The following is a 14,902-nucleotide window of genomic DNA, read 5'->3' as shown; positions in this document are numbered from 1 at the left end:
CGATGGAAACCACGTTTCAGAGCTTTTTCAGTGTTTCATGTAAAACCCAAACATTAAAGTGTTGATGTGAGCAGTCTGGCAGAGTGAGCACTTCAGAGTGAGAGCAGCTCTGAGAGCACCGTCGGCACTCGGAGGAGTTTCCTGGTCGGATGTAACCTCCTCAGAGAGCTCAGATTGTAAAAAAAAAAAAACAGCCCGAAGGTGAAAATGGAGAACAAACAGTTGATCCAATGTAAACATGAACCTGTCGGGGTTTGGATCCCCTCCTGCAGGCGCTCGAGTTCATAAAGCAGAAAGAAGCAGCAGTTGTTTACTGCTCTGCTGCAGGCTGAAAGTCAGCAGTTTGACTTCTTACAAGAACAACAAGCTTCCAGAAAGATCTATGTTTTATTACTTGCCAGATGAAGCTTTATGAGTGGTGAAGACAAAGAGACGTCACAACTTTAGGTTCTAGAGAGATTTTTAGAGTTTGTTCTTCAGTGAAAGTTAATCAGAAACTGTCTCACTGATTTAGATGCTGAACACACAAAGCTGCAACTCCTCTGCCCTCCAGCAGGTCTCCAGCTGTGAGTCAGTCACCATAGACTAGCATGTTAAAAATCTAAATTTTTTCCATTAAGACAGTTACAACAGATAATATATAAAATATGTCAGGTTTAAAGGAGAGGTACGGTTGATGAAGAGTATTAAAACTAATTATAATGTGACCTAATGGCAGAATATACAATGGAAATAAGTAGGGACTTAAACCAGATCCTTGAGGAACACCACACGAGACAATGAGACTGAAAATGTTTCATCAGCAAGATTGAATCATTCAAACACAAGGCATGGATCCCTACCATGTGGTTTGATTAAGATTAATGATGATAAAAGGTATCAAATGCAGAGCCGGGCACACATTTATCTGCAAAAGGTTGTGTGAAACTTTGAGGAGAGCCTTTTCCGTAATTTCCCACGCCACACCACAGCAAGAATATTGTGCTTCTCCAACAACCTTTTCTAACATTTTGACAGTAAAAGGAAGTTGTATGATGCTGGAAATAACCCTTACACCGCCTTTGTGTCCTTCAATCTTCTCTGAAGAAAAGATGAGAGATGTCTCTGACCCCAGTACATCTGTACACAGGAATGGCATGGAGACAAAAACAGACACTTTACAGCCAGACTGAAGGATGCCAAGGACAACCTGGTGAAAGATCCTGGAGACTGAACCTTCCTTGGTCAAATGAAATGAAACTGGCGCTCAGTGGACACAGAGACGCTGTGAAGCATGGTGGTGGCAGCATTGTTCTGTGGGAACTGGGAATCTCATCAAACTGGAAGGAATCATGAAGAAAGGAGGAAGGAACCACTGAGAAGCAAAGCTGGGTCTCCCAACCAGAGGTGGGCGTTAGTGTAATATGATTGCTTTTTTCAAGTAATGAGTAAAGTAAGGGATTACCTATTGCAAAAGAAGTAATTACATTACTGTTTCTTTCCTGTAAACACACTGCATTACTAAACAGTGATTTTGTTTGTGAGTGTCTCATGACAATGATGTACGAGTGTGCAACAGACGTGTGTAGATCAATAATGGATCATATGGAGTGTGGGAGTGAGTACGACCGTGCAGCGTTTAAAGCTTGGAAGTACTGACATTACTTTGAGTTTGATTCCGTAAAAAGTGACAAAACATTAGCGTCTGCTTTACACTGCATGGGAAGAAAATTTCTTTTTACAGCATAAAAATAAAACTTTTAAATCTGAGCACGCTGCCACAGGAATGTGAAATTTACAAAGAAACCCCCAGATCCCCCCACGGACATGACCACTGAGGCAACGGGCAAACCTCTGACGGCCCCACTCCTGCTAAACAGGTGAAAATAGATTTAAGAGTGATAGGACTTAGTGCTGCTGAATCTTTGATTTTATTTATTTTTGCTGTGTTTTACTTGCATCTATTTGAAAAATTAAGTGTAATTATTTTATTTTATATGCTGGAATATACAGAAAATAGGTTTAAATGTTAAATTTCTTCAAGACAGAGACTGCATATAATTAAATTTTTGAAAAAGCTTCTGTTTAACAGCACCTCGGAATACTTAGAATTAATTTTCATTGGGGGCTAATCGTTTTATTTTGTCAACAATCATTTGTTTCCTGACAAAAACATGTTGATAACCAAATAACTCAATCACAAGGACAAAAAAAAAAAAGTGATGAAACATGTCGAAACTTTTATCAACAATTAAAAAAGAAAAACTGTTTTAGGGACCAATCAGAAGTACTTAAGTTGTGCAGAAAGGCAGGAATAGTTTAAAGTGATCCAATCAGAAGGAACCTCTTTGTCATGCAGTGAGGTTACCGACAAAGAGGGCGTAAAAAATTTAGATTTTAATTACGATAATCTTTGTTTAGTCAACTAAAGCTGGACAAATTTAACGGCTAAACTGTGACAAACTAAATCTGCTGCCTAAATTAATGCTGGGGCTAATAATTCGGTCCTCATCAGTAAACGGCAGCCATGTTTGAAGCTGAACTGCAGCATGTTAAGATGATGCAAGCTTCGTCCAACGCCGGAGAAACGCGATTGAGATGCCGACTTTAACCAATCGGTTCTTATCTGCCACGTTTTTTTTTTTTTATGTTATTTGGCAAAAATGTGGACTCTGAAACCAAATGTCCAAAAGCAGACTCTTATTTTAGAAGGCTCACTCAGAAGTAAACTTCCTGTGAGCACCCTCGGTCAGGTATTGAGACACAACACAAGTCACCTTGAATCGTTTTATTCACAGGTTTTTCTCCATGTTGGAACATTTTACATTTTTTTCTAGAAAATCTCAGTCTGTCCTTTTATATGTTTCACGTCTGGGAACGAGGAGGGGGTGGAGCCAGCTGCTGTGATTGGTCAGCAGGGACATGGTGTGCTGGCGTCCAGCTCCAACGTTAGTCCTTTGCTCAGTAGGAAGGCTTCCTGTTTGGGTTCCCGCCCGAGGAACTTCCTCAGCATCTCAGAGGCGTCCTCTGAGCCGCCGGGCCGCAGGATGAACTTCCTGTAGTCAAGACCCACCTGGGGGACCAATCAGAGAAGAGAAACTATGAATGAGTTAGATGACCCTCAGGGAAAGTCCTGAAACCATCCTCGCTCAGTTTCCTTACGACTGTGAGAAGTAAAGATGGTCAAATACGAGGTGAGCTCTGCATTTCTGAGTCACCGCACGGTAAATCCTGTCACTTGGAAACATCACCCTCACTTGGCAGGTGACAACACCTGTTCATGTCACACGGATAAAGAAAATCGGCTCAGCTCAGTGATGACCAGTAACATCAGCTGATCAACTGTTTTATCCAGAAACTAAAACACTAAATTATGGAGGGGGGGAGGGGCTAAAACATTTGGAGAACCTCCGTCAGCTTCTAATACAAAAACTTGATTAAGTGTTTTTACTCTTTTACTGTAATTAATAAACCCTGATGCTTTTCATTGAAGCCCTGAAAACACATCTCCGTCTCTGTTTTGGTACTTTTGGGCCACCGTAGCCTCCAGACCTCCTCCTCCTCCTCACAGTCACTCAGTTGCTGTGAGCCCTCGTTTCCTCTGCGGGGATCATTAAAGTCTCTGCTTATCTAGTCACCATGGTAACGAGTGCACCTGGACAGGTGGGCTCCATCAGAGATACAGACTGTTCAAACAGAGCTGTGCTGTTTTTCACTTCTTCTTTTTTCCAAACACATTTTAAATGAGAATTGTAGTTCTGAACTACATGAAATTAAAGGATCCCAAGATTATCAGTTTTTTATCTGATCACACAGTTTAACACTGTTTATTAATATTTCTGCTTGTATACATTTTGCTGTAAATGCCCTAAATGTCACACTTTTCACTTTATTTGTTTAATAAACATTTGTTTTTTTTAATGACAGATGTTCTGAAATTGACACTGCTTTTTATCATCTTGCATATTTATTTAAAATAACTATATCTGAGGTTTTGACTTTGTGCAGTTTCTGACTGCTCTGCAGTGTTTTGTAAACTGTTGATTTTTTTGTGCAGAGTTTGTGTTTCATAAACATTTTGTTGTTATTTTATTGATTATTTGAAGGCTGTTCATTGACAAACTATGAATCAGGACCTCCTCCTGTCACATGTTCAGCCGCTCAACTTTATTTATACCTCAAAGCTGATCTTGTAGTAGTTTAGCAGAGTGACCTTTGACCTCCTGCCTGTCTATCTGAATGTAAACGTTGGAGCTGCTGACCTTTGGGTTCATTATTCCCTCCTGTTTGAAGCGGGCATAGAACATGTCCATGGAGAACACCTCGCTCCACAGGTAACCGTAGTACTGAGCATCATACCCGCCCGCCAGATGTCCAAAGGTCGCCGGCATGTTGGTTCCTGCAGGATAGGAAGGAGAGGTCAAAGGCCAGAGAAGAAGAAAGAGGCAACAGTGAAGATGGAGTTTGGACACTTGTCTTCATCATGTTCACTTCATTTGCTTTTACACAGACTGTAAATGAAGATGGAGAGTTTCTTTATATCAAAGTTTTTAATAGTGGAAGGTGAACCAAAGAGAGCACAGTGGATATAAAGAGACAAGAATGATCCAGAAAAGGAATGCAGTGATGCTCCAGAGACAAAAGTGACCACAAAAAAAGCACAAACACAAACGGAGGTGAAAGATCCGTGTGTGCTAGTGTCACATCCTGCCACGACCAATCAGAAGTACATACCAGGTGAGGCAGGTATTCCCAGGATATCCTGGCAGAGGCGTCCGTACTCCTCTGCGGGGTCCAGGCCTTTCCTGGTGTGCAGAGCCTGATCCACTTTGGCCAGGACGATCTGCCTCAAGTTAAAGAGACCTGCAGAGAGCCAGAGGTCATCAGGGTGATTACGGCTGTGTGGTCGAGCGTCTCAGCCAAAGAAACAAAGACACTGCATTACTAGTTGGAGCGCTCTCGATGGCTTTATTACGTTTAATGAGCCAAACATTCACAAAGCACGTCCCTGCTTCCACATGCAAGCTGTCAGCTGGTGGAACTAAGCCGTACACCAGTGCTTTGCGTAATGATGCTCTCTACTGGAGAGACTGAGGAGAGGCAGAATTGAAACTTTGGCTGAAAAATAATTTACTGTGTTAATTATGAATTGGATTATTTTTGTTGTGATGTCATGTAGAAATGTGATTATGAGAGGACTCAGTTTAGCAGCAAAGCTCATTTTATTTGACTCCGATCTGTCCAGTGAAGCTGTGTGAGCGTATTAAAGCTTCTCCCAACTGTCCCAGATTTTCAAAAAAAACATAAGACCTGCTGAATTCCCAATAACAAGAATTAACCAGACAAACCGTCTCCAGTGTAACAGAGGGCCCTGTGCAATACCTACCAGTGTTGGCAAGGCGGGACTTGATGAGTTTGTCAAGCAGCTCGTCAGGGATCGGGTTTCCGGTCTTATAGTGCTTGGACATCCTTTGCAGAGGCTCCTTTTCCCAAACCCAGTTCTCCAGCATCTGAGACGGAGCCTCCACAAAGTCCCGCTCCACATGAGTCCCGCTAAACATGGCGTAGTCTGCCTGCAGTGAGGAAGTTCACCATGACATAATTTTATCATTTAGTGCCACATTAAAAAGTGTTTATCTGAAACGATTCATCACAACCACGAGAACCTGGGCATCGTTATTGGCCCCAGGTGAACATCAACTAACCTGAGCGCACAGCTGGTGCATGACGTGGCCAAACTCATGGAAGTACGTCTCCACCTCGTCGTGCTGCAGGAGCGACGGGGCATCCGCCGTCGGTTTGCTGAAGTTGGCCACCATTGCAGCCACCGACATCTGGCGCATGCCGTCACTCAGCAGACAGCCTGGCTGCAGGCCGAAGCAGGCGGCGTGGCCGTACTTCCCTTCACTGCACGGAACAGGAAGCACAGTGCCAAGTTAACCCTCTGGGGTCCAGGTTACAATTGGCCATTTTTGACTACTTTTTATTTTACCTCCACATTTCACCTTTAAAAACCATTTAGCTCGCCTTGTTTGGTATCATTCTTTTCAGCACAATCTCATATGTCTGAATTTATAGTTATTTTTTCATTTTGACATACTGTATGTCTGTACTGTAACACAATTGATCTAAATTCAGATAAAAAAAAAACAAAAAAACAAAAAAACAAAATCCGAGCAGAAAAAAGTCATTTTTAAATATTTTTTACTGTAACAACCACAAACATGTTTAACGAATCTTTTTCATAACTTGAAATGCAAATAGAAATTGTACATTTTAAAACCTAAAAGTTTTGCAAACAATAAAGTTATATGTGGCTATTTACCTAAAAATGCAGCCAAGGCGTTTTTTATAAAACCATTTCAAACTATTTACAGAACAATCATTTGTGCCACTCCAAAAACTTGTTTCTGTCCACTATAAGACAGAGGAGAACACCACAGGCTTAAACGTTGCAGGTCTGACAACATGAGCTGTATCACCTGTTTTCCAGCTGGTGACAGTGTTAACACTGCAATTTGCCTTTCGTGGTTTTTTGGAAGAAACTGTGACATTCAGCATTGTTCTGACACACAAAACAAAACAACGACTACACTACACACCAACTACACAAGACAACACACTAACTACAGACTCCAAATATGCTGAACATCACAAGTCTCTCACATCTCAAAACTCGCTCTCTCTCTCGCCAGCGTCACACCTAAAACTTCCGCCTCATCCTAAACAACCAAATGCTACATGCTGCCATATAATTATTTTTGATTGGTCAACATGGTACATTTTAACACCAATAGGGAAGGGGTGATTTTTCCTTTCTTTTTTTACTCGGACAGTGTTTGTTAGCGCTGTCCTTAGAACATACCATGGTTTAGAAACCATGGTTCAGAAAAAAAAAAAAAAAACACTGCGTGTATTTTTTTTTTTATCATAACTCTGGTTTTAGGTGGCCTATCAACACAATTTGAAAACTGGGAAGTAGTTTGAAGTCTACACTTTAGGATGTGCGTCCGTCGACCCCAGAGGGTTAAAATCCAGCTCAACTCTCTGTGACAGCAGCTCGCCGTTTCACCTGGCTACCATCCACTTCCCTCTGTTTTCACGCTGCCCGTCAAAATCAGGACACCTGAATTTACAGCAAACACTCCAAAGCCTACACACCTGCAGCGCGCCCAAAACTCCAACCAGAGTGCCACAGAAGCCGCACATGTACCTTCTTTAGTTTAGACTCTTTATTCTAAACATATTACCGTAAAAATATCTGAGTCTGATCTAGAACATGGACCTCCAAACCCCAGGAGCCGCGTATTTAGCCTGTTCTGTCTAATGTCCACCATCTTGGTGCCACTAAAACATTTGCCGAGCAGCTCCTGAAGAAAATTTCCTGTTTTGGTTTGTCCTGATGAATCTCTGCGTGTGTTTCAGGATAACTTCATTACCCAGGATGCAAAGTTTCATACCGCGGATAGAGGTCCAGGTAGAACTGCCCGACCACCTGACCAGTGACACGGTCCTTCACGCAGTACAGAGTGACATCAGGATGCCAGATGGCGGCTCCGTCCACCAGCTCAAAGGACAGACCTAGCAGCTCCTGGTAGATGTTCAGCAGACCCTGAGTCACCACCTCCATCGGAAAGTACTCCTTCAACAGGTTTTGATCCACGGCGTATTGAGTCTCCTCCACCTGACAGGAGAGGAAGAGATAAACAGAAATACGACTTATCAAATGGCCTCAGTTCCTCTGCTTCATTGTTAAACTTGGACAGACCTAACGTGAGTCTAAAGCTCTGTAGGTGTCAGTCTTTTAGCTCCTTACAGAGCATCAGTGGGACTGCAGTACACCATTACCTACCATCCTTTGTGCTCTTACCTGGGTCATGTAGTAGCGTGTGTCCCAGGCGTGCAGCTCCCCGTTGAAAGGCAGGCCTCTCTTCTGACACTCCTTCTCCTTCAGCTTGAGGATGACCGCTCGCTCTTCCTCACCCAGCGGCTTCAGCTTCCGGGCGAGGTCCTCTGAGAGACAACAGAGAAAAACCGGACTTGCATCACTGCGGTGTGAAACTACACTTCACACCATCATCGCGTTTATTTCAGCAACAATAAAATCTCCCAGCAGGTAATTGCCACCATCATCACCAACAGCAGCTCTGAGGCTGCAGCTGGGCTTTCAGGACTCACCCAGGAAGCTGGCCACCTTCTTCCCAGACTTGGCCATGTTCATCTCCAGGATGAAGTCGGCGTGCGTGGTGAAGCCAAGCAGAGCGCACTTCTGAGCCCGGAGCTCCACTAGCTCCTTCAGGATCGACGAGTTCTCCTGCAAACCAGCACGAGATCCATTAAGACCAAACTGTTTGTGGATGACGTTGCCAAGTTTCACCCCCACCCCGCAGCTCGTCCGACTTCAGACTGACGTCTGCTCTTCAGCAGACCTCACACATCAACCAAAATCAATAACAGTTTTCCTGTGGACAGGGCAAAAATAATAAATGTTTGTTTTCCCTTCAATTTACTGGAAATAAAGCCAATACACAAAATAAAAAATCATTTTTTCTCCTCTGTCTGAAGTTAGAGCTCGCCCTGTGTGTAAATTCAGGAGGACAGCTCTGCGAGTCTGTCTGGATTGATTTGACTCATTCTGTTTAAATGTTTTCTGGAGGTCCTCCGCTCTCACCTCCTTGCAGCGGGAGTTGAAGGCCTCCTCCAGCTTCTGGCGGGTTTCTGGGACAAAGCATTTCTTCATGGTGGGGAAGTAATGAGGATACTTCAGCGTGACCTTCAGCTTGTCGCCGTCCTTCTCCAGAGAGCTCAGGAAGTCTTCGGGGAGGCCGCCTGAAACAGTTTGACTGTTTAAATGTGATGAATTAAATGTGCTTCTCTATCATTGACAATAAACAATGCACCACCCACTCCCGGATCACTGAGGCTACATCTACGTTTCCTCTGAGCAGCGTGAGCATCACACCTCGGCGCTGGTGCATTCTGGGTAAACTTTGATGGCTCATATCAGCTTTTCGGGCAGGCATCTGCTCAGAACAAGTGAGAGCAGGTGAGAGGTCTCCTTCCTACCTACACTTAGAGACCAGGATCATCCGCCACCGAGCTGCTGCAGTAAAAACCGAGCTGTGGTTAACCAAAGTGTTTTCTGATTGGTCAGGTGGATGGCAAATTACCCAGCAGGCCTCAGTGGCACTTTGACTGTACAGCGATCTACAAACAGCAGCTTTTAGGGCTTTTAAAATGTTGAAGGAGCTCCACTCACCCAGCTCATCTCTGGTGAAGGACAGGCTGGTGGTGTCTTCGTTTAGGTTCTTGTTGAAGTCGATGCACAGGTTGCTCAGCTTCTTCTTGATGGTTTTGATCTCCTGTGACAGCAGAGAGAGACGTCAGGTCAGACCTTACATTAAACTTAAAAACACACATTTCAGCTCTGAATGGGTGCATCATCATACAGTTCAGCATTTAAATCATGAGCGAAGGCACCGGCATTAGCCTGTCCATGGACCAATCAAGTATCCTGAAGCTCTCTTCCTCTTCCTGGCTCAGCAGACTCAGGAACCGGGACCACCAGCTGCAGAACTGCATGCAGGAGGCTAATTACACTGCTCGTTACTGGGTTAGGGTGACACCTGAGGATACCTCTACAGTGGCAGAGACACACCCATGTTACACATGAAGCAGCGTGCGGGTGAAAGCTGGCCTGTAACACCTCTTCTTCAGGTGCGGCGGCTTTACTGATGGTTGGTCACATGTTTAACACGCGCAGCCAATTAAGGAAAAAAGACTTCCTGCTGCAGCCTGATAGGTTGATTAATTACAGGACAACAGGTGCATCAGTCACCTGACCATCTCAGCAGTAAGTAAGGAGATGTTTTTCTCTCTCAGCTCTACTTTTGGGGTCGAGGACCCTAATTTGGCAAGACTTGAGGATTTGAGGCCTGTAGTAATCTGAAGGTCACAGCAGGTATTGTACACAAGAGCTTTTAAATAAAGGTTAGAAAAAAGGAAGGAGCTACCTCCTGTGTGTCTTTGGGCAGGTGGAGGCCATTCCTATTCCCCAGTTTGATCAGTCGCTCCATGTACCGCTTGGACTCCACGGTGAGGCTTTCAGGGTCAATCTTCTTCTGCAGACACAAACACAACAGGACGTTCAAAGAGCAGCAGAGCTCCAGGGTGTAAAAATGGGCTTTATTCTTTTTCAGTAACAGAATAAAACCATTGCAGCACCTCTGCAAAATAATCCTCCTTTACCTTAACCTCCCTCTTCATACCCCTCCCCAAATCTCTCCCTAAAAGCTGTCTTCCTCCTGATTGTCTGACTCCTGGAAAACTGACTGCAAAGTGACACCATCTCACCTCCAGAGCAACGATCCTCTGGTAGACGTCTTCCCTCATGCTCATCTCCACGTCAAACTCGGAAAGGCGTTTGTCAGCATCTGTGCTCGCTGCTCGCACCTCCTTACAGGGAGACACATGCTGCGGGAAGTCCAATATGTTCCTCTGAACTGGGGTCAGACAGAGGAAGGGCAGGGCCATGTGTGAGGCAGACTTTTGACAGATTTATGAGTATTGATAGGAAACACAATGCTTGAAATAAAAAAACAAAAAGATGTTTTCCTGGATTCAAACGTGTGAATCAAACATAGAGGTTGGTCTTCAGCAGCTGTCAGGCTGCAGTTAACAGCGAGGAGCACTTACTAATGTATAAATGACTGTGGTATGTTGGACATTTCCACTGAACCACAGTGACGTCTGATGTTTTGTTTCAGAGTTCATGCAGAACAAAGACAAACACCAAACGATCAAATGTTTGAAGTAAAAGTGAGCTTTTCCTTCTTATTCCACCTTTAATTATTCTATTATTCCTAAAGGAACTCTTATTCAGCTCATTTCTAGCTCACGCTTTTACTCTTTGGCTTTGGTGCATTTTGTTTCATCCTGTTAGCGGTGCGAGCGTCTGCTCAGATATCAGAAACGCAGAGGCCGCAATGGATGCCCATGTTCAGCCTCAGTGGCGTGCATGGCTGTTTGTGCGCTTCCTCCTGCAGGGCTGGAGGTGTTTTTGGGTTTCAGCTGCCTGTGAACAAAGCCTCAGTCTCCATTGTTGCAGCAGCTGGTTCAGCTGCTTTCTCTGCAAACTGCTGATGAGTCTTTACCATCACAGCCCCACTGTGCTGACACAGAGCTTCACTGCAGCGAGCGCTCACAAAGACCCAACAGCCCACGAGGTCCACGCCGCACGCTCGACCCCTTTACATTCAGGGTCACCATCTCACCACAGAAACATCTGGAAGGACAACTGTACCCACAGAGCATGGAAAACCTCCGCAGACATGCCTAAATCCCCCGATCTCTGACCATGTTACTTGTATTTATTTCAAAAATGTTTTTTTTTCTTTGGTTTTATGTTATAATGTCGTGTAACAAAGTTAGATCTGGAAAAGAAAGCGTACACAGCCCATCTTCATCAAGTTCAAATTCCAGCAGAACGTAGTAACTACATCCTCACCGTTATTATACTTCATAAAACTAAAACTAGAATCTGTGTTCACAAAATGCTTAAAAAAAATTACAGTTACAAATTACAGTTATAAGCACGCATCATCACAGAGCTCTGAGCTCTGCTCCTTCTGTGGTTATAATACTGAGAAAAGGCAGTACTGCGTGACTACTTCATATAACAAATCTACAGATCATCATTTCCTGCTGCAGATTTTAAGAGTCCAAAAACATTTCAGACCAGATGATGAACAGCTGTCAGCCAGCTGTTTCTGATATCTGATCAGATATCGGTGCTCGTCCAGTCAGCTGACTGACAGGAAGTTACTTCTGACCAGAATCTGAACTTTGACCCTCACATGGAGAAACCTTCAGTTTCTCAGGCCTCTCGCTTGCTCCGCGCTCAGCTCAAATGTTCTGACATGTTCACTCATTACGTCATCACTCAATACGTTTTTGCACAGGGACGCTGTTCCTGTAATTCTGCCTCAGTGCAGCGCTACATCAAAGAACAAAAGATGACAATCTGCACCAGCTATTGAGGAATTATCTTTACTTATTTCTCATTTATTTTTAGAGGCTCACTCATGAGCTAACATAAACTAATGAAAGTCAATTAGTCGCAACCAACCAACCCAGTGATGTAATCTCCTTTACTGACAGAAGATGGGGCTAAACAGGTTTTAAAAACTTGAAGCACTTATTTCTTAAATCACATTGACTTTAAACGTGAAAGCTGAGATTCGGCACTTCAGTTACATTCTGACAATCTGATTTAAAATCTGCTGTGCTTGCAACATGGACACTGAAACCTATGGACCTAACTGTGTGTGTGTGTCTGTCTGTGTCTTTAATGTGGTGTTTTTTTTAAATATCAAAACTCTGAAGCAGGTTGTAATTGTGTCTTTGAACAGTGTTCTAAAGTAAAGCTGTTACCAATATTATTTATTATTATTATTATGAAAAAGTCAGTCTTCAGGGTCAGGGAAGCACTCACCGGTGTACTCGACCTCCACGTTGGCGAGCGCCTTCAGCGTGTTCTCAAAGGTGACGTTGTCAAGGTCGAGGGCTCCGATGCAGTCATACACCTTCTTGGTGTTGGCAATGAGCTCCTCGGAAAGCTGCTGGATCTGCTCGGGGTTCAGATCCCATCGCAACCGGTTCTCAGGGCAGACCGTCACCGGGCTGCCAAACACCACCTCACCTGAGGAGGAGACAGGTGAGGACATCACAGCAGAGGAAGAGGATGGAGAAGAGGAAAGTACGTGTCTTTAGCGCTGAACGGCATGCTGGGAGCTGAGCAGCAGGCTTGTAACAGGTTCGTCTACCTCGACACCACTTTCAATCCCACAGGTGAAAAACTAAGCTGCAGTTTTTTTATATGAAGATTAGAACAACATCAATGACGACACAAGTTTTAAAGTGTCTGCCAGGCGGGCTGCTGCTGAATTCAGACTCAAATCACTGTTATCCTGTTACAGCGTGAGCCGACGTCACAGACAGCAGGACCGACAGCACCCTTTTCCTCCCGCACAAAGTAATTTAGTGATGAGTGCTCCAGCTTTTAGAGACAGGAGGAGCCGCTGGAGGAGACGAGGCATCCATACTGCTGTAAATCTAATCCAATATAGAAATTTATAATATTGATTAGGTCTATATTATATTAGATCTATTAATTTCATGGCCGTCTTATTGTCTGAAAAAGTCCAGCTTGCTTCAAAGCTGAACTTCATTAAACCAGATGCTGAAGAGTAATGCCAATGATCCGGATGTTGAATAAAGCACAGAAAGTGAGAAAACATCAAAGCTCTAAGCAGACAAAGCAGTCTGTACTCTACAGATCTGTGCCACGTATCTGTTAACAGAGCCAAGCAACATTATTATAGCTTATTATTACTGATGGTGTTGGTTGTGTGGATTTATTTGTTTTCCCCTTTTTAAACTTCCAACTGAAGAATGGGCCATTCTAAATTGATATAAAAGGCCAGTTATACTGAAATAATAACAGTAATCATAGTCTTATATATTTACATAATGTCCTAGAGTTTCCATGAAATAAATAAAATATATATATATATATATATATATATATATATATATATATATCCAGTCATGATCATCCAAACTAAATCTGGCTAAAAACGATTAAAGGCTCACTTTTTACACGCTGCAGTTGCAGAGAGACATCATCTCCTGCGTGTCAGAGAGCAGCACATAAAGGGATAACAACAGGTCTGCTTCTCACACCATTTATTAATACCTAATAAAAACGTATAAAAGGCGATCAGCTCACTTTAACACCTCCCATGATGGAATAGGTCATGTTTGGCAGTCAGCGCTTTGCCGGAATCATTATTAGGCGATGAAGGTTTAGAAGAAGTGTTTACTTTTATTTTAGGAAGTTACACGTGTGGTAGAGAACAGCGCTGACGTTAAATTGGCGGATTTTTGAATGAAGTCCGGCGGAGTTTGTCTCTGATCTGTGGAAGCTAACCCGTGTTGTGTGTCTGCGAGTAAAATCGCGCTTCCCCGTTAAAGAACATGCTGCCCCACAGGCAGGTAGTTCATAGCTAGCTCAATGAATAAGCAGCCCGGTTAGCTCACATGCTACAGAAACGTGCAGAACCCCAGCACACCTGCACACACTGGCCTACCGGCTCTCTTTATTCTGCTCTCGAACAAATCTGGACACCTTTTCTTCTCCAGTTGAGCTTTTATTACCGAGCTCAGCTGCTAGCGGCTAGCTAAGCTGCTGCTAGCTGCCACAGAGTCCGCAGCTGGAGCTCAGAGAGGACCCGGGAGGAGGCACGCGCAGACAGCCGCTCATTTCACCTTAAAACGCCGCGGTCAGGCGACAGACTCCCCGCCGTCACTCACCTGTTGGCCCCATTCTCACAGATTCGATAAAGCTTGGCTCTGTGCGTGTAGCTCACTGACAGGTGGCACCGCGGCTCTGGACTAAAAAACAGACCCTCACCACTTCCGGTCACACCTTTCAAAATAAAACCAAATGAAAACGTTTACTGTTTATTTTTCAAGCTTAAAAAAAAACAAAAATCCACTGAAGGTAACAGCAGAACAACAGGAAATTATAAACACTGAAAATAAAAAATAAATAATAAATAAAAGACAAGAACCCAGCCATTGCCAGGGTCTGATTTTCTCACCCAGTAAAGGAATATTTAATATATCAGTCTGCTCTTCATTCTATCAGAAACAGTTATCACAGCTTGTACATTTGCTTTTTACACATATATGTAAGCATTGAGCCAAATGTAGTAATGCCAACATATTAAAAGAACAATATTTTTCTTTTATATATAATACATCTATATATACACTGTCAAAGATACTTGTCTTTGAGTGAAGATTTAAGGTGATAGGAAATATAAATGACTTCAACTTGAATTTTTACTGAAGCTCAGTA

The 14,902-nt window shown here is 43.5% G+C and overlaps 1 protein-coding gene across 1 annotated transcript; it reads right to left on the bottom strand.

Annotated features, from left to right (window-relative positions):
• Nucleotides 1–2,752: 2,752 nt before the first annotated feature.
• thop1 (thimet oligopeptidase 1) lies at nt 2,753–14,459 on the bottom strand. Its single transcript, XM_006790291.3, has 14 exons — nt 14,353–14,459; nt 12,473–12,679; nt 10,333–10,481; nt 9,993–10,100; nt 9,239–9,341; nt 8,651–8,808; nt 8,158–8,293; nt 7,850–7,992; nt 7,440–7,663; nt 5,685–5,886; nt 5,366–5,552; nt 4,714–4,842; nt 4,242–4,378; nt 2,753–3,052 (listed from the first exon to the last, which is right to left on the bottom strand). The coding sequence occupies exons 1-14, from the start codon at nt 14,363–14,365 to the stop codon at nt 2,891–2,893; spliced, it is 2,058 nt and encodes a 685-aa protein (XP_006790354.1). The 5' UTR covers nt 14,366–14,459; the 3' UTR covers nt 2,753–2,890.
• Nucleotides 14,460–14,902: the final 443 nt, after the last annotated feature.

Source organism: Neolamprologus brichardi, chromosome 23 (genome assembly GCF_056152115.1).
Source record: "Neolamprologus brichardi isolate AB-2024 chromosome 23, ASM5615211v1, whole genome shotgun sequence".
Classification (NCBI taxonomy): domain Eukaryota; kingdom Metazoa; phylum Chordata; class Actinopteri; order Cichliformes; family Cichlidae; genus Neolamprologus; species Neolamprologus brichardi.
The sequence above is the reverse complement of the archived record's forward strand: the minus strand, read 5'-3'. Positions and strand labels throughout refer to the sequence as shown.

Excerpts from the sequence above, each read along its gene's own strand:
- thop1 (XM_006790291.3), bottom strand. Across the intron at positions 7,664-7,849 it reads CACGCTACTACATGACCCAG|GTGGAGGAGACTCAATACGC; the intron begins GTAAGAGCACAA and ends CTCTCCTGTCAG. Across the intron at positions 5,553-5,684 it reads TGCACCAGCTGTGCGCTCAG|GCAGACTACGCCATGTTTAG; the intron begins GTTAGTTGATGT and ends TCCTCACTGCAG.